Source organism: Stegodyphus dumicola, chromosome 11 (assembly GCF_044657685.1).
Source record: "Stegodyphus dumicola isolate Sdum_Otavi_A_Nest chromosome 11, ASM4465768v1".
Classification (NCBI taxonomy): Eukaryota; Metazoa; Arthropoda; class Arachnida; order Araneae; family Eresidae; genus Stegodyphus; species Stegodyphus dumicola.
Window position 1 is genome coordinate 117502793 of NC_140778.1, and position 27032 is coordinate 117529824.

General features: G+C 30.2%; 1 protein-coding gene across 1 annotated transcript in view; it reads right to left on the reverse strand.

Moving 5' to 3' along the window:
- The window catches only part of LOC118201492 (uncharacterized), a 419621-nt gene that overhangs the window by 62270 nt on the left and 330319 nt on the right, over positions 1–27032 (reverse strand). Inside the window, exons 20-22 of the mRNA XM_085827141.1 lie at positions 7517–8047; positions 2062–2157; positions 1659–1907 (exon numbers count right to left, since the gene is read on the reverse strand). Coding sequence (XP_085683267.1) covers positions 1659–1907; positions 2062–2157; positions 7517–8047 — 876 coding nt within the window. The remainder of the gene's footprint in view (positions 1–1658; positions 1908–2061; positions 2158–7516; positions 8048–27032) is intronic.

Below are 27032 nucleotides of genomic sequence, written 5' to 3' on the forward strand. Positions count from 1 at the left end.
ATTATAATGTAGCTTAATTACTTCACACTTGGAAATTTTTAAATACTTAATTTAACAATGTTTTTGAATTATAGAAAAGGAATATTTCTCTTCGGATAGCACAGAAACATATCCTTCAATGACCAGCTTGTTCACATGTGACATTTTTTGAATAAATTTAAAAGTAGCAGACAATATTTCTCATTTCAAATAATAAGCTCTTCCTAGAAATGGCTTTTGTTGAATGCTTGTGGAGTCTTCTCCACATATATTCCGTTTCACTGCTGACTAAGTTGCTTCAACTAAACTGGTGTGTGTCCCAAGTCAATATCTTTGAATGGGAAACTGTATTTGAAGCAAAAGTGCACATATCCTGATTTCGAGACATTGTTATATGCTTTTCAGCAGCCCAATATTATGGTAATCTTTGGCAGTGCTGAATATTCCTCCTTCACCTACCGGCATTAAAAGGCAATACTAATATTTGTATCCACAATGAATAATCTGCCATTTACTCTCATGTGATCATCTTTGAAGTGCTTGAAAATCTGAAGAATGGCCTTTTTTACCACCATATGCAGCAGTAATATTTCAAGCGTTTCATTACCGCTCATCCCAAGTTTAACACGAAATTCAATTTCATCTCTCACATATTTTAAAGACAAAAATGAAACACATCGGGTGTTTCCAATTTAAGCGACTAAATTATGAAGACTATGATTTTCCAGCTGCAAGTTAAAGAACACGGAGACATAACGTTTACAAAAACCTAGTATCACGGTGCTATATCTAATTATGAGGACAGAAAAACAAAAACAGTCTTTGTAGAGACATTAGGTATTTTTGGAAGCATTAAAAAGGAGCAACCGCCTTCGCCGGAAATCGAACGATGGACCTCTCAATTACGCGCTGAGCGTGCACACCACCCCACCACGAAGGCATGCAAAGAAGGCGGGAGAAATACCTTATATACTCCTCCATTTAAAGGGCGAATGGGGTTTTTAGAGGACTCAATCGCAAAATCCTGAGTGAGGAGAATCATCATCCAACACTCTTTTAGTTCGGGCGACACTGCAGAGATATTAGGATTTTTTTTGAGAAGCAGGCAAGATGAAAAATATGCAATACCTTCGCCGGGAATCGAACCACGGACCTCTCAGTTACGCGCTGAGCGTGCAGACCACCACACCATAAAGGCATGCCAAGAAGGCGGGAGAAATACCTTATATCTTAAAACGTTTCAGTCAGCCCTTGTGTGCACATTAATGTCAGTGTGAAACGCAACTATTCTAATCCAAAAACAGTGTAAATACTTCTGTGGCATGTGCCAATAATTTCTCCAGCAGCATTTGGGAATTTGCTGCATATTCTGAAGTCCATGATCATGTGCTCAAGCTGTGGTAAGCTGCGGTAGAATGTTGCTGTCAGCATCACAACCCCTTTATGTTACGTTTTATGATTGCATACCCTGAGTAAGATAAAAATTGGAAGCTATACTTTCACAACTTCGTTCGCATCAATCTGAGAAGAATATGAACTGTTAGATATATACGGACAGCCTGCATACGGACCAGACGTTAGAAAAAATCGTGATAAACGATGATGCTTCAGAATTGCTAAGCAAAATAAGATAGCACAAGAAACATTGTAAATTAAGAAATGTAACAAATCTCCCTTACCTTCACATGAACGTTCTGCGTAGTCATAATACTGATCTTTAGGACACTCACAGTAGCCTACATTGGTAGTGAAGTTAAATTGGCAATTATTTGAAGAACACAAAGTTTTGCCCATTCCTTCTGCACACCATTGGCTATCTTCACAAACGAGCCCTCCATATGGATATGGACATAAGCATTTTTGTCCATCTGTTTCTTCAATACATGTTCCTCCATTTTTACAGTGATTACTTTTGCAGATTTTGTATGCTAAGGAAAGAAAATACAATTTAGATGATAATTGGCATTCCATTTCATAGAAATTGCATTTGGTAGGAAACAAAATATAGAAAAGACGTTGCCATGGAAATATTAAAGTGACAAAGAAAATAATATTTATTAGTTAGAAAAATTTCATCCTTACGCATTTTGGAACTCGTATGAGGATAAGACTGTGTTGTTGTACGAGCAATGTCCGATGTTCCGTTGATAGTAGATGATGTTTCAAGGTTTGTGTGGGCTGAAAGAGAACACTAAGATTAAACAAAAATTGACATATGTGTTTTAATTTGTATACAGTCATGAATTATTTAATAACAAGTCATAAAACCTGAGAGTAAAAACCTCTTCATAAAATTGCAGTAAATAAAAATATATGACGAAAATGCGCTACAAAAGACTAATCCTACAAAAAATAATGATAAATAATTACCCAGTGTTTATCGATAAATAGTTACAGAATAACCAAAATTTAATCAAGCGAATGGTATGGTATGGTATGTAGTAAAACAACTCATGGAGCAAGTCTTCTTCTTCCGTGTTCTTAGAAGCGATGTGTTAAGATAACTTCCCAAATGTTACACAGTTTTCCAATAAAACACATGTTTCAATCTAAATATATTCACAGATTTTCTGTAGGGCTGATGTCTGGGTTTCCCATTGGAAAATCCAGTTTGAATACTTCATTAGTTTCTAATCAGTCCTTTAATGATAAAGGTAATGAAGAGATTAATTTTCTTAAAAAAATCAGGTTTTACTATGTGATTTACATCTTTTAATCCTATCAAAAATAATTAAAACAGGCAGGATTCTGAAGACAAGATGTGATTTGCATTTTTTAAATCCTATCAAAAATAATTAAAACAGCCAGGATTCTGAAGACAAAATGGGATTTGAATTTTTTAAATCCTATCAAAAATAGTTAAAACAGCCAGGATTCTGAAGACAAGATGTGATTTACATCTTTTAAATCTTATCAAAAATAATTAAGACAGCCAAGGATTATATTAAACATTTCTGATTAGAAAAATTAACTTTTCTTTTTAGTCCAAGTTGTATACTTTATCGCAAACATTGAAGTAATTTATGGTTTCCTACTCGTCTTCGAGTAAACAAGACTTGAAATTATTGAAAGACGACAATGAACTTCATGAGCACGAAACCCCAGTGGAATTTCAATGAAATTCATCAAGCAAAATTTATTTTGACGAGAAATTCGCTAAATCAAATTCATATTCTTCTGATCTCTGATATTCGTTTTATAAACCTGAACATTTGCTAATGTTTTATGTAATCGTTCAGGTATGCTTTTGGTCATTCAACTGCACTTAAGATTATTTATTTAGTCGGTTTAAAGAATTTCGGAGCTAAGGTCCTATTAAGTTGCTTTAAAATATGTTTCCCTCTGGCATTTTGTAAAATTTCTGTGACATATTATATGACATTAAAATGCTTTTTATAATTCCAGGCCTCATTTGACGCCTTATGATGATATGCTTTGAATTTTTTGACTTATTTGAATGAAATTAGTGATGCTTTCCACTAACACATTGGTGGATTATTTTTTTAAAAGACAAGAATGCTTGGGTATGCATTGCATTCTTGCTTCTAAAGAGAAAACTGATTTTTTATGTTAATCTAGAAATTTAGCAGTTTTTATGAGCTTTTATTTAGCTCACTCATGGTTTCGCTGCGGACAGAATTTTGTCATGGATACTTAATCTACTTCCTCATAAACTATCCAATTCAAATTTTGTACCCTCTTCATTTGTCGATCACAATGCAGTATGGTGAAGCTGTCACAGAAATTATGCTAATAAGCACAGCGCGAGCATGCGCAGCATGCATCATACAGATTTTAAAAGCGAGTAATGATTTTGTACTGGTTGTTTCTGCTGATGAAACTCCCGTGATGCCGGTGCCCAGATCACTGAAGCTGCTTTTCCTCCCGTTGACTTTATTTCGATTGCCAAGTGGGCGATGCTTCTGTACAAGGAAAGCTGTTCATCCTCAATAAAATAATTTAATTGCTTACACAAGTGTCGTTATTTGGAGTCAGATCAACACGGAATTATCGCTGGAGAAGCGATTTTAACAAATTTGATTTAGAATTTTTTTTATTGTAATATTTGAATGATTTTTAGCATGTATAGTTAACGAAAAAAACAGAAATATAAGAGTCTTACTGTTTTCACCACCAAACAGAGCGAAAGTTTTTTAAAAATGAATTTTATATGAGAACTGCAATTTAAGTTCTGAATGTTTGAGGAATTTTTTTCGATTTTTTGCCGTCCATGATTTTAAAATTTCATTATTTTAAAAATGTATCAGATAATTTTGAAAATTTCAGAGATTATAAAACAAACACTTTTGAAGGAAAGTTATAAAAAGTGTTAATTGGGCGATTTTGCACATTTATTTAAAAACTATGTTGCAGCCTCAAGCAGAAGGGGAGGGGAATAACCGTTTCCCTGGTCGCGTCTGTTGCAAACGTATCACTTCAAAGGTTATGACGTCACTACGTCACATGATTCTTATCGCTTCTGCATAGATTGCATTTAAACAACACAGTTTTAGATTTGATTAACGTCTAAAATTATTTCTAACGAAATCCACTATGTCGTTTTAAATGTTTCGCATTAAATACGCTTACATATATTTTTTTCAGCATTTCAGTTGAGCTGATTTAAGTTGATTTTTTAAAATTTGACTGTGGTGTGCAACATTATATTCTTTTATGGGGCTTTACAAATTCAACATCCATTAATGTATCCCTTATAAAAATTTCAAATTATTAAAAGCTAAAAACAAAATCGTTATTCTCTCTTAAAACAAGAATGATAAAAATGATAAGAATGAAAAAAAAAAAAAAAAAAAAAAAAAAAAAAAAAAAAAAACAAGACTTCATTTGACTTTTTTAAAATTAACGTTCTTTTTATACGTTTTATTTTCAAACTCTCCGTGGGGTTTGTCACTACGACAAAAACTTTAAAAAAAGACTTCTTGATTAGCTGTCCAGCTTAAACTCTGCAAACACACCCCTAGTGAATGACAATACAATGGTGGGGCAGCGATAAGTTTTCAAACTTTGGATTATTTAGGTATTTTTAAATTTAATATTGAAATGATTTTTCACACATATCTTCGTTTAACAAAGTTACCGAAACTCACAGGATCTTACTATTTGCACCTGAAATAGAGCAGAAGAAAATCTCTTAAATGAAGTTTTTAACGCAGTTTCTAACGTTTTGTGGAATGTTTGGAAATCGCTCGATTTTATCGATCACTTGACATAACAGAAGTGTTAGAAGTAAAACAATGATTTTAACGATTTAAAAACGATTTTTCAACTGAATAATTTTATTGACAGTGTGTCACTGAGAACATAAAGATGAAAAAATAAGGTTCTATGTAAAATTCGTAAAATAATCAATGAACTAAAATAAGAAAAATAACTTATCATACAGTTTCATGGGGACAAGAAATTAAATAATTTTATTTAAAAAACTCCTCTAGAATTTTATATCATGAATAATAAAAGCACGGAAAGAAATGGATTAATCAAATTGTATTGTCAAAAATATAAGCCATTATATTTACAAATTTATCAAGTACGATCCACCTTTTTATTAATGATCTACAATTTTAGCAGCTCATTTCTGTACAGTTTGATGAAATTAAAACCCAAATGTTAATTTTTCATACTAACTAACAAACGAAAAATTAAATTTTGACTACAGTTACAATTCGTATCCGAAATGCTACTGATATTACAGACACTTTCCCCTTCATAGTGCTATGTTTTTAATTTAATAATTCTGAAAATTAAAATAATATTTTATATTTTAAAAGATTATTTGGAAGTAAAATATGAATTAATTAATACAAGTTTGTTTAGCATTTCAAAATGACCTAACTGTAATTTGAATAATAAATGAAACAGATTTATTCATAGTTTTGAGAAGACTGTTAAGACATAACAAGATTAATTAATATTAGATTAGCTGTTAAGATTGCTTACCCAACTGCTTTAATGAAGCATTACTGCTTATAGTTTACAGACTATTAAGCCTCAAAGCTATATAGTCCATATGAAACAGTATTAAAAGCTTTCCAATGGAAATTTAGATCTATATGTTAGCAATTGAAAAATGAAAATACTACATTTCCTTTTTATTGGAATAATAATGATGTATTAAACAACCAAGATCTAATCAAAAATTTTCCGAACAAATGTTTTTAATTAGTTAAGTTAAAAGAAAAAAACTAACGAAAATAATTAGCTAAAATTTGAAAATTTAAGATTTTATATTACGCCTAAAGGGGGGTTTTTATCATATACATACACATACAAGTTCCGAGAGCATTTGGACTAATGTCATCTTGCTTAAAAATATTTAGAAACAGCATACCTTTAGAATTTCCTATAGACAGTCTCGAGCGCTGGAGATAAGAGTTTTTTTTTCGTGCAGTGTTGCCAATGCTCGCATTGAAATCGTTGAGTTTGTTAATCAAAAATTCGTTAAAGTTAAAAAATTATGGAATATATATTAAAACCAATTCGAAGTTCAAGGCTCGGGTTTCCAGGTGCCCCTACTCGGGTAGAGGACTACTCTACTCAAAATTTGATGTCTCTAGGTACCGTTGCCAGAAACATGCATACATCCATGCAGATTCTTCATTATTTAATTTCTTTAAATATAATACAGGGAGATAATATTTGTCGGCAACAATTTGAAAAGTGAAAGGACATTTATAAGGAATGTACTCAACATGCCGTTTTGAGACTAACAGCCCTTCTGGGCTAACGGCTTTTTGGGCTAATAATAAATAAATTTATAAATAAAATTATATTCAGTAAATGTTTCAAAAGAGCATATTTTGTGTTACTGAACTCTTAAATGTCTCTTTTAGTTCTCAGTTACCTAGTTTTAACTATTAAGTATCACAAGATTATATGAAGAAAACATAATATTGATTAATATGAAGAAAACATAATATAGATTAATATGAAGAAAACATATATGATTAATATGAAGAAAACATAGTTGTCTGCCTAAAAGAACGAAATGTGTGAGAGAGGCCTTAGCTGCTTTACGTAACTTCCAATTATTATTATTATTATTATATTGTATGTGTTCTCTGTATTCTCTAAGCAATCAAAATTACGAACTCTCGGTATGATAAATACTATACATTTATATTACCTTTCGAGTCCTTTTATTCATTTATTACACTGGTTAAAGAGTATAGCCACTCATTAGTACTTGACAGCTTTAAAAACTGAAATGCATAATTCTCTTCATAAAACATAACTTATTTATCTTAATACTAAAGTATTCATATTCTACTCCTATCGGAACGTATAAAACTGAACTTAAAATCTCAAAAGTTTGAGCAAATCAATAAAATTATAGCAAAATGTGTGCTACAATAAGAAATTTGTTGAATATTAACTTCTTACTGACATTTCAGTTGGTCAGGTTTTCATTGCTGTATGCTGAGAAGTGGTTTGAGAAAGAAATTTTGTACAAGAAATTATCGTTACATGTAAATCATCCCAATGTATAAAATTTAACAAGAAAAAATGAAGTCCTTACTTGTTTTTGGTATTAATGTCGTTGAAAGTGTTGATTGCGTGATCATTGTAGAGGTCTTGTTTAGAATCGCTGAAGGTGAAGTTGACGATGGTGAAGTCTTCATTGAATATGTGGAAGAAACGGTCGATGAAGTTCTCTTCGTTAAAATTGTCGATGGTGAAGTCTTCGTTGAATGTGTGGAAGAAACGGTCGACGTCTTCGTTGAAATTGTCGATGGTGAAGTCTTCATTGAATATGTGGAAGAAACGGTCGATGAAGTTCTCTTCGTTAAAATTGTCGATGGTGAAGTCTTCGTTGAATGTGTGGAAGAAACGGTCGACGTCTTCGTTGAAATTGTCGATGGTGAAGTCTTCGTTGAGTGTGTGGAAGAAATGGTCGACGAAGTTCTCTTTGCTAAAACTGTCGTTGATGCGGTCTGTGTAGTACTTGATGACAAAGTGCTCGTTCTTGCGGATGTAGCAGTCATCGTTGAGGCTGTGGATGGGGTGGCCTTCTTTGAAGTCGTTGAAGAGGTAGTCGAAGGAGTGGCTTCTGAAATATTCACAAAAGAGAGATTTAATAAACTGTCGCAATTTTTTCCCATCAAGGGCAATAAAATACTTTATTTAAAAGTACATAATAGGTGAAAGACAAAATCATAAATATGCCAGTAAGCTACAAAACTGAATCTGTCAGTTGTGTGACGTGAAAGTGAAAACAGTGTCAATGATATTTTGAATTGAAGACTTACATACTCTCAGAAGTTAAATTACAAACACAAAATGCAGTTTCTAATTATATCCTTTTTATAGAAAGTAGCTGTGGAAATTTGTTCTTATTGAGCAGATTGTAAATATTTAATGCTCTGTTGCATCAAAAATTGCTGCCTCATAATGTCTGCAAATAAATGTTTGAATTATTTACTAGAAACAATTTAATGTCGCTTGTTTGGAAATTTATTAACTGAAAAATTTTATGAATTTGAGACATAAAATACGAAAGTATTCATTGTGTTATAGCTACCGTCGGCAACCTATGGCGCACGTGCCAGATTTGGAACGCGGTACAATTCTCAGTGGCTATCTACACAACTCTACAAAGTTATCAGATCTTCTCGAGAGGATTGTGGTAGGGAAAGAGGGGTGGGAGACCCCAGGACCCATCCTCTCGCGATGCTCTTCATCAAAATTGGGGGCGGAACTGAGCTAAATCGCATTTTCACCTGTAAGGTGCTCAAAGCTGTTGCCAACTGTTGGAAAATATGACCTATTGTAACCCTTTTTCTGCATCATCTCTCCTCCTTGAAATATTTCTAACTTTTACATAAGGTTTAGTTCTTATTTTAAAGGGATATAGTAATTACTTCTACTTCGTTTTTCACTGCCACTGTTTGTAGTAAGAACGGACTGTTCCAGCCTAATTAAGATGCAAAAACGAAACTTGATGTTACGTCATCTGGAAAGCTGAGTCGTGCCGATAGCTGATTGATTGCCGTGAGATGACGTCATATCTACTTCAGGTATAAGTATCTCGCGTCGCTCTGTCTTATTCCTTCTGGTTCCTGTTTCTTTGCTCCGTGGTGTGCCGTTCCAACCCCCATTGGAAGACGATATTGCGATGCATGCCAGATAGCGACTAGTGCCATGATTCTATTCCGAAAGATGACTTTTTATGGATCCTGAAAAGCGGCAACAATGTGAGCGACAGCCGTGGCCGGCATCCTGTTTTCATGAAGGCGGCATCTTCAACACAAGTGTTTTTCCAGAATTAGCGGCGATGTTTTTACAAGCTGTGATTTCTCGTGTGTAACTACAGGGAGCAGCTTTTTGACGGTTTGGGTGCTCTCAAGGATTTAGTTTAATTTTTTTCAGGTGCCTTCTTGACCACAAACATGAACTTGTTGATAGTGAAGCAAATTTCATTAAAACCGCGTAGTTTCTGTTTAGTGATATGTTTTTCGCGTATTGAATGCCAGTATTTGGAGATCAGGTAAAATATTTACTGTGTCTTTAATAGTGTAACATTCTTTAAAGGAAAAACCCTTGGGGTTAATTGGATGATCAATTAAGTGTAATTTTTTTGATAATGATTATGTTATACTCTTTAAGTTTCTGATGTTGATTAAATTTATTCATTGTGTTTTTATTTTTATATATTGTTAATAAATTGGTTAAGTTTAAAACTTTTGTCTTCAATGTCTGCACAGCATATAACCTTAGGAAGCTTCTATTCCTACTTTTGCTAAAAATTTAATTTTACAACTTTAAACTTTACTTTTGCATCACAAACGGCAGGCATAAGCTTGCGCTCTTTGCCACGAGGAATTTCGTGGGGTCGGGCTGACAATAGGTCAGAGAACTGAGAATTAGCAACTACAACAACAGAGATATATCTCCTTGTCTTTCCTCTCTGCACCGACCCACCTCACGCTTCATGCATTTTCTCTCCTTTCATACGGTTCGTCGCGCCGATACACGACTATCGAGAATGATTTTAGTCGAAAGCAGAATTTAGTTTAATGTACGTCATGCATTATAGGTTACTTTACGATAAATTCTTAGTTTTTCTGTGAAAAATTGTATTTTGTTTATTAGTTATGATGACAATTTGTACCTACATATTTAATCAAATGGCTACTAAAAAAAAAAAAAAAAAAAAGCTTGATTTTCACGGTTATCAAAATACTTGGACAAATGAATATGGATTCGTCCAGCAAAAAGAATCGTCCTGTATGTGTGTTATGCCGCGAAAGTGTCGTATGTCGCACTCTAAGTATACAAAGGCATTTTCAAACTAAACATCAGTCCACATTTCAGGATTCCGATAAGAAATTTGAAGTTATAAAAAGAGCTGTTTCTGGATATAAGACACAAGTTACATTTTTTGTCGAACAATAGGAAACAAACCTAAAGCGACCGAATATGGTTTCGCATTTGCTCATCGTGTAGCTGTCAAAGACAAATCTTTCACAGATGATGAATATATAAGGGATACATTTTTAAAAAGCGCTGAAATATTGTTCGGCGATTTACAAACGTGCAAACAATATTATACAGAATTAAAAAAATCTGATGTATACACCACATGACTTCCTTGCACAAAATATTAAATTATACGCACTTTTTCTTGCGATTCATTTAAACTTATTGGATTGAATCAAATCTTCATCGTCGATACCGCATAAACCGCAATAGAATAAATACACTCTTTAAAATTCACTATATTTGTTTACCATAGCGACACTCTGAGGCTAGGTTCACTTCACAGCGTTACATTTCGTCCATATTATAACTCAGAATGCATATAAATTTATACCATTTGAAGAATTATCTAATCGTTTCCACTGTTCTATTCAAATACTATAGCATATCTAAAACGATATATAAAAGATATTAAGCAAACAAAACAAAAAAGAAACTGTTTTTCATAGACGATAAGGTATTTCTCATTCAATTAATTCAGTTCTTACTTCCCGAAAAGGCAAAAATACATTTAACTCAAAATATATATATTAAAAATTAAAGTAAATCTGAAACACTTATTTCCTCGAATAAATTCCAGATTGGATTAAACATGATTTAATTCGCAATAATAAAAGAAGGAGTTATCTTTGTGTTGCGAAGCTTAGTTTCTCTAGATTGGCAAGAAATCCGCTATTTTGCCAAGTTTGAAATGTAAATAAACATGTCTGCCATCCGCAAAATTCATTAGGCTTAGCTGCGCTTAAACAACTTTTAAATTGTTGATAACTCCACAAATATTGCATGCAAATTTACTAAAGGCATAAAAACCTGAACCGGAAGATAAGAACAACATAATTCAATCATTTTTAAAGGAAAAAATGCACAATTTACAAACATATGTAAGAATAAAGAAATTGAGTTCAATGAGCCGAGTAACAGAGTGGATATATTTATATATATATATTTATATACTTTTGGTGCGGTCGATAGCAACCAAAACACTAGGTGCACATCTACATGGTATAGAAATCCTGCATACAAAATTTCAACGTTCTGAGGCTACTCGTTTTTGAGTTATGTGAGATACATACGTACGTCTGTACGTACGTATGTAACTACGCACAGACGCCACAAAAAATTCTCTTCAGAATTCATTTTAAATCAGTTTTATATTTTTTTTGGGGGAAAGGTCCTTTATTCTGTCCTTACTTGCGGATGTCACGTAAAAACATCATTAAATTGCATTGAATAGAGGTCAAAATCGATATTTTCGTTGAAATATGATACCCGATATTTTGGCAATTACAATACTTCCTTTTTACTTCGTACAAGGAAGTAAAAAATTCCGGCTTCTACGCGAACTATTGAAAGATGAATAATTTAAAGGGCAGGAAACGTAACAACAAAACAAAATTCTGGATTACATGAAACTGTAGCATTTAGCGTTACTCGTAATGAAAGTACCGAAGTGAAAGATGTTGCTCCCCTTGTTATGTTGCTATATTGTTATATTGCTAATTTGTGTTGTTTATTTTTGATTTGAATGAATACATTTGAATGAATACATATATGTACAATTTAAATTTTTATTTATAGTTATATTTTATGTTGTTTATTTTTATGCTATTAAATATCTTTAAATGATGCATAATTAATATATAATAAAATTATAAATTTTTATTCTTAACCTCTACTCCTTAACTCTGCAATGCATTGTCTCGGAAATCGAATTGTTAATAAGGAGTAGGAAGATTCCGCAGACTTTATACTCCGTGGTTTCAATTATTTCCTACGGTGCCGCATCCTGTTTAGTTTAGTTTACTTTACGAGTATGCTGCAACCCTCCTGGCCGACAGTAATCGGCCTCATGGTTAATGCAGCACACGCGACGCAGAAAAACAACAACAAAATAATAATAATAAAATAAATAAATAAATAAATAAAAGATTAAAATATTTAAAGTCCTATTCCTATGATAGTCTTATTTTCATTCACAATCCTCATAATTTCTGTTGCATAGCTATTTAAGAATTTTCATTTTTCAATTACATTTTGTTCATTTATTTTTCCAAATCTCGTCCTCACACTCTCGGTCAGTTTACATTCTTCCATAAAATGAGCTGCATTTCCGTACTTCCCACAAGCCAAGCATTGGTAATTGCCCTGGAGATTAAATCGTTTTAAATAGGCCGGGAATCTACCATGATCCGTGATAACTTGAATAGTATCTATATTATTAAATAGATCCACTTTTCATCCTGTATCATATTAGTAGATTGGTTTGGCACATCTCAGCTACATATTTGCTGATCTCTGTGTTATACCATCTGCACGTAACTGTGACTGACGGTATGGTATTGTTTATAAAATTTAATATATTTTAAACGAATGCTTAATCCTGGAGAATTCGGGGTTCTGATGAACACTCATTAAACTAAATTTATTTTAAGCATTTGAAGTTATTTAAACTACACTTGAAAAATTTAAAAGCTTTCACTATGTCAATTTTTATAGCGGTCGGCTATAGGATAAAAACTAATTTCTTGGAAATTATTAAAGGTTTCTTATAAGAAAATATTTATAAATATAAAACAGTTTTCGGAATGAAAGGTTTAGTACTTTTTTGTCTGTAATGTTAATTTATTTGACACCGATTAAATATGATTTTTTTAAAATAGAGTCAGTTATAATTAAATACGCAGGTTAAATACATATACAGAGCTCTCTCTATAGCTATTTTATTTTGATATTAAAAAATATAATTTTCTGTTTATTATCTAAAGCAGTTTCTAAAGCAACCTTTAAAACTATTGCATTAAATAATTAGAAAGTATTTTTTTAAATTTTGTGTTACATTCCCAAACATTTTGTTTCTGAAATTCTTTTGTGTAAGTCTTATCACATTTTAATCTGCTGTTTTTCTCTTTTAATACATTGGAAAAATTATCATAGCAATGTCATGTATAAAATAACGATGAATAGGTAGCAAACTATAAGCTCAGAAATAGCTTCATATCATCAAGAGAGCCTACAGTTCTTCTCTCAGTGCTACCTTAGTAACCTTCATTTAAAAAGAATGATTTCTCCTCCACTAGGATTTCAAAGCCTATAAATTATTGAAATTCAATTGCATAGAGAGGTATTTAAAATGACTGACCGCATTTCAAGCGATTTAAATCTGTATCCTTTTAAGAGTATTTTAATCTAATACACGTCAAAGGAAAATAAGAGTTCGGAAATTTAGAATAACATCAAATAACTGATAACCTAATGCTAGTTGTTCCTTAATGAACTATTTCTTTAAGCATTTGTTCAACTTCGAGCTTGTGCAATTTAAAAATAATAGGTAGACATTTGGTTACTGTACCTGTGGCAACTGTATCTGCGATCAAAACTCGAAGTTTTGTAGACATGAAAACAGTGATTAAAGGTATACATAGTTATGTCTTGAAGTTTTTGCTCAAGTACAGGAAATCACATAGAAAGGTCATAAGTAGAATTTGGATGGTTTCCTTTTTATATTATTTATTATTTGTACCTCAGTATTTCATATGATTTATAGATATCATATGATTCATATGATTTATAGTATCATATGATTTATAGATATGAAAGCAGTGATTAAAGATATGCATAATTATGTCTTTAAATTTCAATATAAGTACAGCAAATCACATAGAAAGATCATAAGTATTTAATAAAACAAAGTAAGTTTTGGTTTATTTAATTACGGCAAAGCACACTAGGGTTATCTGCCTAAGGGGAGGGATCCCTTCGTGGAGGACTTTCTAAGGGGAACTGGCTCGTATACACGTTACACATGGGGAAAACCACGAAAACACGCATGCGGCCAGCCCGTTCGCGGGATTCGAGCCTCGGACCGAACTACCAGTGTTCAGCGACTTTACCGCTCGGCCGCTGGTGGGCCCTAAAACAAAGTAAGAGTAGATCAAGAAAGTAAACAAAGTAATACTATCTGTGCATGCTGATTTCAGCAAGCATAGGTAAAATGTTTCAATACAATGTTAAGCAGATTCTCTTTTTTAGTCAGATAAACTTATCATTTAGTAATGCATTTAATGTGGTAACTAGCACTACTTTAATACAGTATATGTAATATAGCATTTAGCTAAGCTTTTGTTCTTAATGTAAGTTTCAGCCTTTATTTGTGAGTTTTTTCAATGAAGTAACTTATAATGCGTTTCGAGAAACGATACACATAAACCTGTGTCAGGCCAAAACATTCAGTTAAATGACGAATAATAACTTTTATACTGATAAAAAGAGAACGTATATCTCTGCTTTTAATGCCTAACTTTAATTAAATTTTTGTTGGGAAAATGAGAGCTTCATACACATGATTTGGATTAGTTAACATAATTCTAATTACTAAATAGAACTGAAAGACTCTTAATGGAAATTTAATTTCGATATTTTTTCTGTATTTAAAGCTTTCGGCATCAGGAAAAGACAACCGAAAACTAGAATAATAAGGAAGGCAAAATTGAATATTTTACTTGTTGTGATTCTCTTATCACATATTTCACCGGTGTATCCAGTTAAACATGAACACTTGAAAGAATTTGGAATATCCAAACAGGTACCTCCATTAATGCATGGATTAGGTGAGCAAGGCCCTGTAAACATAGAATAATAATATAATTAGAAAAAATAAGTTATATAATTATCAGGAGATTTTTCTCATGTAAAATGTTAGTTTTTAGTTATCATGCTGATGTCCCAATAAAATATAATTAAAAAATGTGTATATACGATCAGCTTTTAGTTAAAATGTATATAATAATTAATGCACTAAAAACAGAAAAATAATTTATTATATAGTTTAATGGGAATAATAGTTAAAAATTTTTAGTTACGTAATTCATCTGCTATTTTACTGCGAAAACTCAAAGCGTGGGAGCCCATGATAAATTAAAAAATCTAATGTCCACATCACATGACTTCCTTGTACGGAAACGCAATTTTTCCTGCATTTTATTTAAACTTATTGAGTTCTACTTCGTCGATAGCGCATAAACCACAATAGAATAAATGCGCTCTTTAAAATTCACTATATTTATTTACCATAGCGACAAGGTTCACTTAACAGCCTTACATTTCATACATTTTATAATTTAAAATACACACAAATTATATCATCTGAAAAATTATCTAATCTTTGCCACATATGTTCTCCGAATACTATAATAAATCTAAAACGATGTATGAAAGAAATTAAACAAATAAAAAAGAAACTGTTTTTCACAGCCGATTCAGCACCGCTTTCCTAATGCGCAAGCGCTACCCGTAAACATTCTTCTCTGTCCGAAACAGACTGGCGACAGTATTTTTTGTTAATATGAAACACTTATATCCGCGAATTTCATTAGAAATATATTTCTCATTCAATTAATTCAGTTCTCAATTTGCGGCAAGGCCAAAATAATAAAAATTCAAAGTATCTTCATTAAAAATTGAAAGATATAGAAAAAGCATAAAACACTGAATAGAGTTTAAAAAAATTACAATTAAACTTGCACTCAAAAACAAGCAATTTGGTCAGCGGTGAAGAGGACAAATTTTTCAGTGCAAAAAACTGAAAGTTTACTTTTAGTCTCACTCGGCAAAAATAATATAATAATAACTTAAATAACTTCTAAATTGCTGATAAATCTACAACTATAACATGCAGGTTAACTAAAGGCATAAAAACCTTAACCGGAAGATAAGAACAGAATATTTCATTCATTTTTAAATCAAAAAATGCACAATTTACAAACATATAAGAATCATCATCAGCGAACATCAAAAACGTAATTTTCGAAAGAACTTTATACACCGAAATAAAAATAATATATTGTAACAGCAGAGCGGCACACTATGAGTCTAGTTTCATATTCATTTAATGTATAATATAAACCTTATAACATTGTAATTATGAATAAATATTTTTATATACAAGTACTTTGTAAAGCAATGAATAAAGATAAAATAAAACTCTTTACCCTTGCAAATGCCTTCTACGTCTTTGTACCCTTTCTTGCAAATGCAGGTTTTGGTATCTTTGAACCACCCACGTTCAAAAGTGCAGTTTGAATCTTTGCCACATTCGCATGCTGCGGAAAAGCGAATATTGATAATTAATACCTTACGCATAAGATTATTAAATGAAAAGACACATTTATTACTTTGAAATACATTATTATTTATAACGTTAAGTATTGTAGATTAGAGTTTTCGTTCCATTATCTTTTTAACCTTTTGCAGTTTTGTAATTATACTTAATATTTTAAATTCAATCACGTGTTTGACGCTAAATAAGAAAGTCTCAATTATGCTCAAGTTCCTAATCAATGAACATGTATTTAAAAGTAATAAGTTTTCTCTTTTTAATTCTTAAAATCTTTCTAAGTGAAGTGAACTTCTATACGAAGAAATATTTTGTCAGTTTCCAGAAATATTTGTTTGTTTCCATTAAGCAATCAAGTTAAGCTTCTGCTCTAAATAATAATAATAATAATAATAATAATAATAATAATAATAATAATAATAATAATAATAATAATAATAATAATAATAATAATAATAATAATAATAATAATAATAATAATAATAATAATAATAATAATAATAATAATAATAATAATAATAATAATAATAATAATAATAATAATAATAATAATAATAATAATAATAATAATAATAATAATAATAATAATAATAATAATAATAATAATAATAATAATAATAATAATAATAATAATAATAATAATAATAATAATAATAATAATAATAATAATAATAATAATAATAATAATAATAATAATAATAATAATAATAATAATAATAATAATAATAATAATAATAATAATAATAATAATAATAATAATAATAATAATAATAATAATAATAATAATAATAATAATAATAATAATAATAATAATAATAATAATAATAATAATAATAATAATAATAATAATAATAATAATAATAATAATAATAATAATAATAATAATAATAATAATAATAATAATAATAATAATAATAATAATAATAATAATAATAATAATAATAATAATAATAATAATAATAATAATAATAATAATAATAATAATAATAATAATAATAATAATAATAATAATAATAATAATAATAATAATAATAATAATAATAATAATAATAATAATAATAATAATAATAATAATAATAATAATAATAATAATAATAATAATAATAATAATAATAATAATAATAATAATAATAATAATAATAATAATAATAATAATAATAATAATAATAATAATAATAATAATAATAATAATAATAATAATAATAATAATAATAATAATAATAATAATAATAATAATAATAATAATAATAATAATAATAATAATAATAATAATAATAATAATAATAATAATAATAATAATAATAATAATAATAATAATAATAATAATAATAATAATAATAATAATAATAATAATAATAATAATAATAATAATAATAATAATAATAATAATAATAATAATAATAATAATAATAATAATAATAATAATAATAATAATAATAATAATAATAATAATAATAATAATAATAATAATAATAATAATAATAATAATAATAATAATAATAATAATAATAATAATAATAATAATAATAATAATAATAATAATAATAATAATAATAATAATAATAATAATAATAATAATAATAATAATAATAATAATAATAATAATAATAATAATAATAATAATAATAATAATAATAATAATAATAATAATAATAATAATAATAATAATAATAATAATAATAATAATAATAATAATAATAATAATAATAATAATAATAATAATAATAATAATAATAATAATAATAATAATAATAATAATAATAATAATAATAATAATAATAATAATAATAATAATAATAATAATAATAATAATAATAATAATAATAATAATAATAATAATAATAATAATAATAATAATAATAATAATAATAATAATAATAATAATAATAATAATAATAATAATAATAATAATAATAATAATAATAATAATAATAATAATAATAATAATAATAATAATAATAATAATAATAATAATAATAATAATAATAATAATAATAATAATAATAATAATAATAATAATAATAATAATAATAATAATAATAATAATAATAATAATAATAATAATAATAATAATAATAATAATAATAATAATAATAATAATAATAATAATAATAATAATAATAATAATAATAATAATAATAATAATAATAATAATAATAATAATAATAATAATAATAATAATAATAATAATAATAATAATAATAATAATAATAATAATAATAATAATAATAATAATAATAATAATAATAATAATAATAATAATAATAATAATAATAATAATAATAATAATAATAATAATAATAATAATAATAATAATAATAATAATAATAATAATAATAATAATAATAATAATAATAATAATAATAATAATAATAATAATAATAATAATAATAATAATAATAATAATAATAATAATAATAATAATAATAATAATAATAATAATAATAATAATAATAATAATAATAATAATAATAATAATAATAATAATAATAATAATAATAATAATAATAATAATAATATAAATAAATAAATAATAAATAAATAAATAAAAATAATAATAATAATAATAATCACGAAGGCTCTACTATTATATGCGCCCTAATATCAGCAAATGTGGTGATATGTATTCTGCGCTGGTTTTTGGCGCGATTGCGTGTTGTATGGCAACCCTGTTGACGTTGAAACATCTTTTGCTGGAGTGGTTTAATTGCTCGTTGGTTCGTGTCGTGCGTGTTTTGAAATGGCTTATGTTGCAATGATAGACGTGGTGGCAAGATTTCAGTCGCGGATTTTAAATTGTGTGGAAAGTAAATTTGGTATTAAAAGGTACGATGTTGGAGTTGTTAACGAGTCTTTTGTTCACGGGTGTGCTTGGATTGAAGTATATTTTTGGAATTTTTATGGGAATTTTAAAACGGAATCCGAAATGCGGAGCTGCTATGAGAACTCGGACGAAGAAGGACGTTTCTGATAGTTCTTGTGTGGATTTGCAGTCAAATGGTTGCTGGCAAAGTATGTGGCTGTTAGCGGAGTTTAAGATTTGGATTGTGGTTTTCGTGTAGTATGTTAACTTTGGAGGAAGTTTTTATCGTTGCGTTCGAAATTTTGAATCTCAGAAAGACATGTGATACAGCCAAATCGTGGCACGTTTTTTCAGAGACGTTGTGTGACAGGCGAAATTTTATTCAGGAATATATTATGGTAAGTGCATTTTATTTTACTGTTTTTATTTTGTAGAAAGTTATGTTCATTGTTTTTTACTATGAATTTCTGCTGTTATTTGAATTGTTTGTAATTTAGTTTAGTTTATTTGATTGATTTGTGCGCAATGCCTAGATTGTGCAATTCGTAGATTTTTTTAAAGTTTAAACAGAATGCTGTGTACATGGTATTCTCTTTGAAATTTATTGTTGTTATGCTAATTTATAGAATCGATGTGTGAATAGTTCGTAGATTCCTTCGCTGCCTAGAATGTGCAATTCGTAGATGTTTTTTGAAGTTAAAACGTAGCCTTGTGTACATGGATTCTTGTCAAATATTTTTGGTTAGAAACTTTACGTTTTTGCTATCTAAATCTTTTGTTTTTCTTTCGGATTTTTAGCTTAAATTGTGTCTTCAAAAGGTGGTTTTGCATGTGCGAAAACCGCGTTTTTGGAGACAATTTAAGCTTAAAATTCGAAATGTAGACAAAAAATTTAGGTAGTAATATGGCGGCGTGGAGTTTCTCGCCAAATATATTTGGTGATCTGAGGGCGCATATAAGAGCAGTTCCATAACGAATAATAAAAAGTTTAGAAGCAACGACTTAAAATGATTAAGCTCTATTAAATAGTCAAATATAGATTCTTTATCTTTCTTTTATATTCTGGTGACTTTTTCTCTAATGAGTGTTAATTAGTATTTGTTAATTTATTGCTTTTTGTGGGAAAAATGGCTAAGTGTTTAAAACTGTCGAATGTTAGTGTGCTGGTGATTTGACCAGAGTTCAAACCAGGTGAAAAGCTGCTGCAGGGCGAATTTTCATAAGTTTTTGCATGATATAAATACAAGCATGTTTCCTTCAGAAAATCCTCTACAAAGGCATTTCTTCGTTTAAGCTGATAGCACTCGTATACTTAATAATATTCACACAACCTGACTTAATCATTGGATAAAATATACAGTGCTTCATATTCTTCGTGAAGTGTTTTACTGACTGGTATAAGAAAAAGTAATGTTTTTGTAAAATACGTAATATTGTTTTTGAAGTAGTCTAAATTACAGAATTTTTCTAAAAGAGTATGCAAGAATATTGTCGATTTCTAGTGGGTAAAAGTATGTCTAGTGCTGTTGCAATTACGATAGAAAAATTGTTGAAGAGAAAAATATTTGATTTTAAAAGAAATTTTATTTCAACAAATTTATTCCACATTTAACGGCATGTTAATTATTTAGACATGATAACAGTAGCATTTACATTGTAATTGATCCATTACAATACAATGGTTTACAAAATGGTTCAATATTTTGATCATAATATAATAACAATTAAGCTTTTATGTCAAGAATTCAAATTTTAGTAGTCGGTTTGGTTTGCCTTAGTTGATTACGACAACGCACACGAGGACTATCTACCTAAGGGGAAGGATACCTTCGTGGAGGACGTTGTAAAGGAAATTAGCTCGTATAACTGTTACACATGGGAAAAACCACGAAAACACCAGGTTTATGTTTACAGAAAATTAAAACTCGAACGTTAATTGGTCGTTCTATTTAATGTTTGATTAAATGATTTAGATAAAAGTATGAAATTGCTACGCATACATCTGAAATAAATATTGTTAACGAGAAAATGTCAAACGGTAACGGCTGATGACCGATAAAGTGATAAATTACTAAATATTGACTTTTTCTCCGGTAAGTATGCTTAATATTTGGGCTCTACGCATACCAAATACATCATTAAAAACTTCTTCTATAACACACACATGCAGGCATACGCATTGAAACCAGAACATATGAAATAAATTATAAAAATAACTGACTGTATCAATCAATCATAAACGAAGAACTTAGAAAATTGTAAGCTTTCAAAAGAATATTACTGTTTGAAAATCTCTAAATATGTTAACGACCAAATAGAATAAATTTCCTACCATCAGTGTATTTCGATGACATTAATACTTGTCGCTAAAATTAAAACTCGAGACGTTTCTTTGAATATATTCTGAAAAAAAAATTGCTGTTTCGTCTTCTCAAATATCAGTAAGGATATTTTTTTTTAAGTATCTGAACAGATTATAAAGACAACTGTAGAAGCAAAGATGAAAGAAAATAGCAAAACTAAAAAGAGCCCACAGTATGAATCTATTAAATCTATTTCGTGTTTCGCTTCTCAATGTCTCTCTCCCAGCATTAAGCGCGGGGCTACCACTCAGATGTGAGGTATCCATCTCCTCATGAAGGTTGCACAATCGGTTCATTTGGTGCAGATGTTTTGAAAGGCAATCATGACCAGTAACAAGACCAAAGGAAGCAACAGATTTCTTTCTGGGCAATAAAGGCATGTCAAAAGTTAAATAAAGGGAAATATTGGATCATTAAAAATAACAAAATGATCAATGAAATAATTAATAAACGAAAAATAAATGGAAATTGCTACGACTTCGGAAAACTTTTCATAGATCTTCCTTTTAATGAAATAATACAAATCTCATTCACCATTCAAATTATTTTCTGAAACTACAAAAATTATAGAATTATAATAATGGACCTCTACACGTTTAAACATTACATACATTAATTTTAATTATAGAATTATAATAATGGACATCTACACGTTTAAACATTACATACATTAATTTTAATTATAGAATTATAATAATGGACATCTACATGTTTAAACATTACATACATTAATTTTAATTATAGAATTATAATAATGGACATCTACATGTTTAAACATTACATACATTAATTTTAATTATAGAATTCTTAATAATGGACCTCTACACGTTTCATTACATACATTAATTTTAATTATAGAATTATAATAATGGACCTCTACACGTTTAAACATTACATACATTAATTTCAATTATAGAATTATAATGATGGACATCTACACGTTTAAACATTACATACATAAATTTTAAATTCTGATTTTATTTACATTTCAATGGTATACATTTCAATTAATTTCAATACATTTCAATGGTGTTCACAGTCACTAGAAGTGGACGAACTGTGAAATCTGTTCATAGACTGCAATTGTGACATACGCGACAGGATGTCACTGCTGAGCCAGCCTCCCGCAGTTTTAATCTCTTACAAACTGAAGTGAACTCAGATCTAGAATAAACCAGAGAGACAGTATTGTCAGACCCTAACGTAAGCAGAAATTAACGCTGCTTAGCGTATTTGTAATTAAGCTCCTTCTATCGATTAAATTATTCCTATATCTTTGTAAATACTAATAAAGTAAGTTTGTGGTGTGAAACGAAGCCTTCCATTTTTGGTGTGGTGTGGTGTATTTAATTATGGCTAAGCACACTAGGGCTATCTGCCCAAGGGGAGGGATGCCTTCGTGGAGGACTTTCTAAGGGAAACTGGCTCGTATACACGTTACACATGGGGAAAACCACTTCATTTTTGGACAGGATTATCATTTTAATTTAGATTACATCCAATTTTTAGTTTTGTGACTTCACAGAAAACTCTGTCAGTTATTGATCTTCTAAAACTCATTACGTATTTTATAATCATTGAATAGAAATAAAAAAATTGACATACCTTTGCATTTAGTCGTAGAATACTGTCCATATTCTGGGAAACATTTGCACACAGTTTTGCCACTTTCCTTAACGCAGTCACCATTTTCACATTCACAAGCTGGAAGAAATGAAAGTATAAATTGTTGCGGTATATTCGATATAAAATATTTTATAACTGTAAAAACCTTGTTCTATGATTTATGTTTATGGAAGAAATCTAAAGTAAAAATCGCGGCACTAACATCACGTTTCACGTATTTTGTTCTCATAAACAGGTTCACAGATTTATGGCAGCATGTCATAATTGACTATCATACTAATGAGTTCTTCACAGGCCGAACATTGAACCTTGAAATATGATTTTTAAATCGATATTTTGTCGCTGAACTATGTTTTCTAAAGTTAATGCAGTAAATCCAGCGTAATGATCTTATCCAGGTTGAAATAATGATTAAAAATAGAGTTAGACCAAAACCAGTCATCACCACCTTCTTAAGTCATTTTTAGTCAGCTCGGAGATAAGTGAATTTCAAAAAGGGCAGTAACTCCCGCCCCCCGTGATGATTTAAGGCGGCGACTGAAAATTCAAGTGATATTGGGGGATGGACACCATATAAACACTGTTTGCTAGCGTTTGAAGAACACTGAGCGCCGAGCTTTAATTCGAAAAGTACTTGTTTACTAGACAGATAGTACCTTTAACTATTGCATTCTCATATGTTGTCATCAATGGTATACATACCTTTAAAACTGGAAGTCTTTACAACAATTATTTAGATTTGGAGTCATGAAAACTAATACAATATGCACACTGCTGGCCATTCAAATTGCCTTACCAGGAAGGAATGATCTGATGAAATTCAAAATCACATAAAAGGAAGAAGACGTTGGAACATGCTTCAGCGCATTTAGACGAATCGGGAGGGAGGAACGACACCTGAAGCATTGCATAAAAGAAAAGTTGTGTAGTGGACTTCTCATTTGAAAAGTGCTTTGTAAGGTTGGAGTTTGCTCCAAATATCGTGTTATGACTCGAATAAGAAAAAAGCTTACCAGCAAGCTTCGAAATTCGATAGAGGCAGGATCGTTGCCTATCGAAAGTTGTAGACTATCGTTCCGTGATATCGCCGGTCGCAGTAGTTGACATCCAATATGCTGACATGCGAATATAGAATCAATGGATAGCCGAGGGTCCTACTAAACGGCATGACTCGAATAAGAAAAAAGCTTACCAGCAAGCTTCGAAATTCGATAGAGGCAGGATCGTTGCCTATCGAAAGTTGTAGACTATCGTTCCGTGATATCGCCGGTCGCAGTAGTTGACATCCAATATGCTGACATGCGAATATAGAATCAATGGATAGCCGAGGGTCCTACTAAACGGCATGCAGGATCTCAACGTCCTGCCATGACTAACGCCCGAGAGGACAGACACATTGTGGGTCAGGCCTGCAAAACAGTACCACTGCATCACGGACCTTTAGTCTGGAGATGGCTACAATTGCAGCACGCCCAGTATCAGTTTGTAAGACGCTTCGACGTTTGGACTGTCAGCAGGATGACCATTATTTAGGCTTCCTGGACAATGTAGCATAGAGAGAGACGGCGACTCTGGTGTGCCAGACGACAAAGCTGGGTATAGGAGTGGCACAGTCTCGCCTTTTCAAATGAATCCCGGTTCTACGTGAAGTATTTTCATGGTCGTATACGTGTCTGCAGTGTCCTAGAAGACGGCACGTCGCCTGCTTGCATTTGATTTCGGCATAGTAACCCCGCATCTGGTGTAATGGTTTGGGCAGCCATTGGGTACACGGCACACACATCTCCAGCTCGGATCGACTGTAATTTGAACGCAGATGGATACATTTCTGACATCTTACGTCCAATGGTGGGCCCCTATCTTCGAGGCCTCCAAACGACATGATCCAACACGATAATAAAAGACCATATGCTGTACGTCGTATTCTGACTTTACTCGATGCACAGGGTATTCGCTTGCTGGCCTGACCTGCACGGTCTCCATATCTATCACCCATTGAAAACATCTGGTCATGAGTTGCTGACAGACTGGCCTGCTACTAATATCCAGCTAATACGATTCATAAGTGTGGCATAGACTTGAAGCGTCATGGAATGAGTTGCCGATTTCTGTCACCCAAGCCCGGTTTGCCTCCATGCATAATGGTAAAGGCTATTTTATATGCCAGGGGTGGCAGCTGTTTCTATTAATTTCGCCCCCCTGTAAACGCCCGAAATGTTTACAGATTTAATCATTTTGTCTTCATGTAATACTGTTTACGTGCAATAAATATCCTTTTTTGTATTTGCTTTCCTTCATGTTGTTGCAATTTTAATGGCCACCAGTGTAATTATAAAAACACATTTTTCAAATTACATATGCAGTGTGTTTCCGCTCTACCAAAAAAAGTTGTACTTCATCTTTTACCATGAATAAATTGCGCAAGCATGACTCGCAAAATCGTGAAGCGTTCTACATTTTTGCTTCGGCAGTGCACATATACCATGAATAAATTGTTCGCAATATTGATATGAAGATGACACGACAGTCGCAAAAGTAATGTATGCACGACTGAGATAAGATTACATTCCCTTGCGATCTGTGTGGAATTTGGAGAGCGGTGCAAGAGTAGCTGTCAGAATCAAAATTTCTTTAGCGTATGCTGTTTTTTCTTACCATTTTCCTCGAAAAATCGCATTGTTTATTTTTATTTTGCTCTATATATTTTCTTTGGTAAACATGATTGTCGTTCCTCCCTTTTTTACTTAAAAAGTTCTTAAAATGTTTTTTGCTGAAATATTTTTTTCTTACTTTAAGAAGAGGAACCAAGTTTTGAAAATCTTTAAAATTTTCCAATATCAGATCCAAACTAAGTTAGCCTTTTAGCGTAAATTTAAATGAGGAAGAATTCTTTGAACAAAGAGGTGTTACGACAAATTTGTAATGGAACTGATGAAGATTTACGTTGTTTGCTTTTTTATAAAGAATTCAATATAAAAAGATATATTCCATAAAGAATTCTGCTTCAGAAGTTTTCCTAAATTTTCCAACATAGTTCTACCGTGTTTGGAAACAAAAAAAGCTGATTTAATAGCAGACATGATAAAAAATTAGGTGCCAGTGTAGTAGTTAGTATTGATATAGTAACAGTTAATACTTTAATAACTATATTACAGTATCAGTTTATGCGATAGTTGCCTTTCGATTCTTCAATCCCTCACATCTTTTGATAGTAATAATTCGTTAATTGCAAACATTAAATTTTTATATGAAGTCATTACTTGGTGTCACAAAATATTCTTCAGTTGAGTAAGTCTCATGTTGGGATCTTAGAAAACGAGAGGACTGACGGGCTGGTCAAAGAGGCTACTTTGGGTGAGGCTGAGAGGACTCTGAATCTCCAGGCTTCCAGAAAAATTAAGATTTCTTAAATGAAAAAAAAGTCTCTCCACTATGTTGAGAACTGTCATTTAAATTACACATAAGGGAAAAATACAATTATATCAAAAGTTTTACAGTAATAATAATGAAATTAATTTTGCTAGAGAACTAATGCATTTTGCTAACGATTTGTGGCTAACAATTTGATTACTAATAATTTGTTGGTGTGGAGATTTTAATTCAACGCCCATGTTTTAATTACACTTTAAAGCTTTACTTGTGCCGCCTAGAC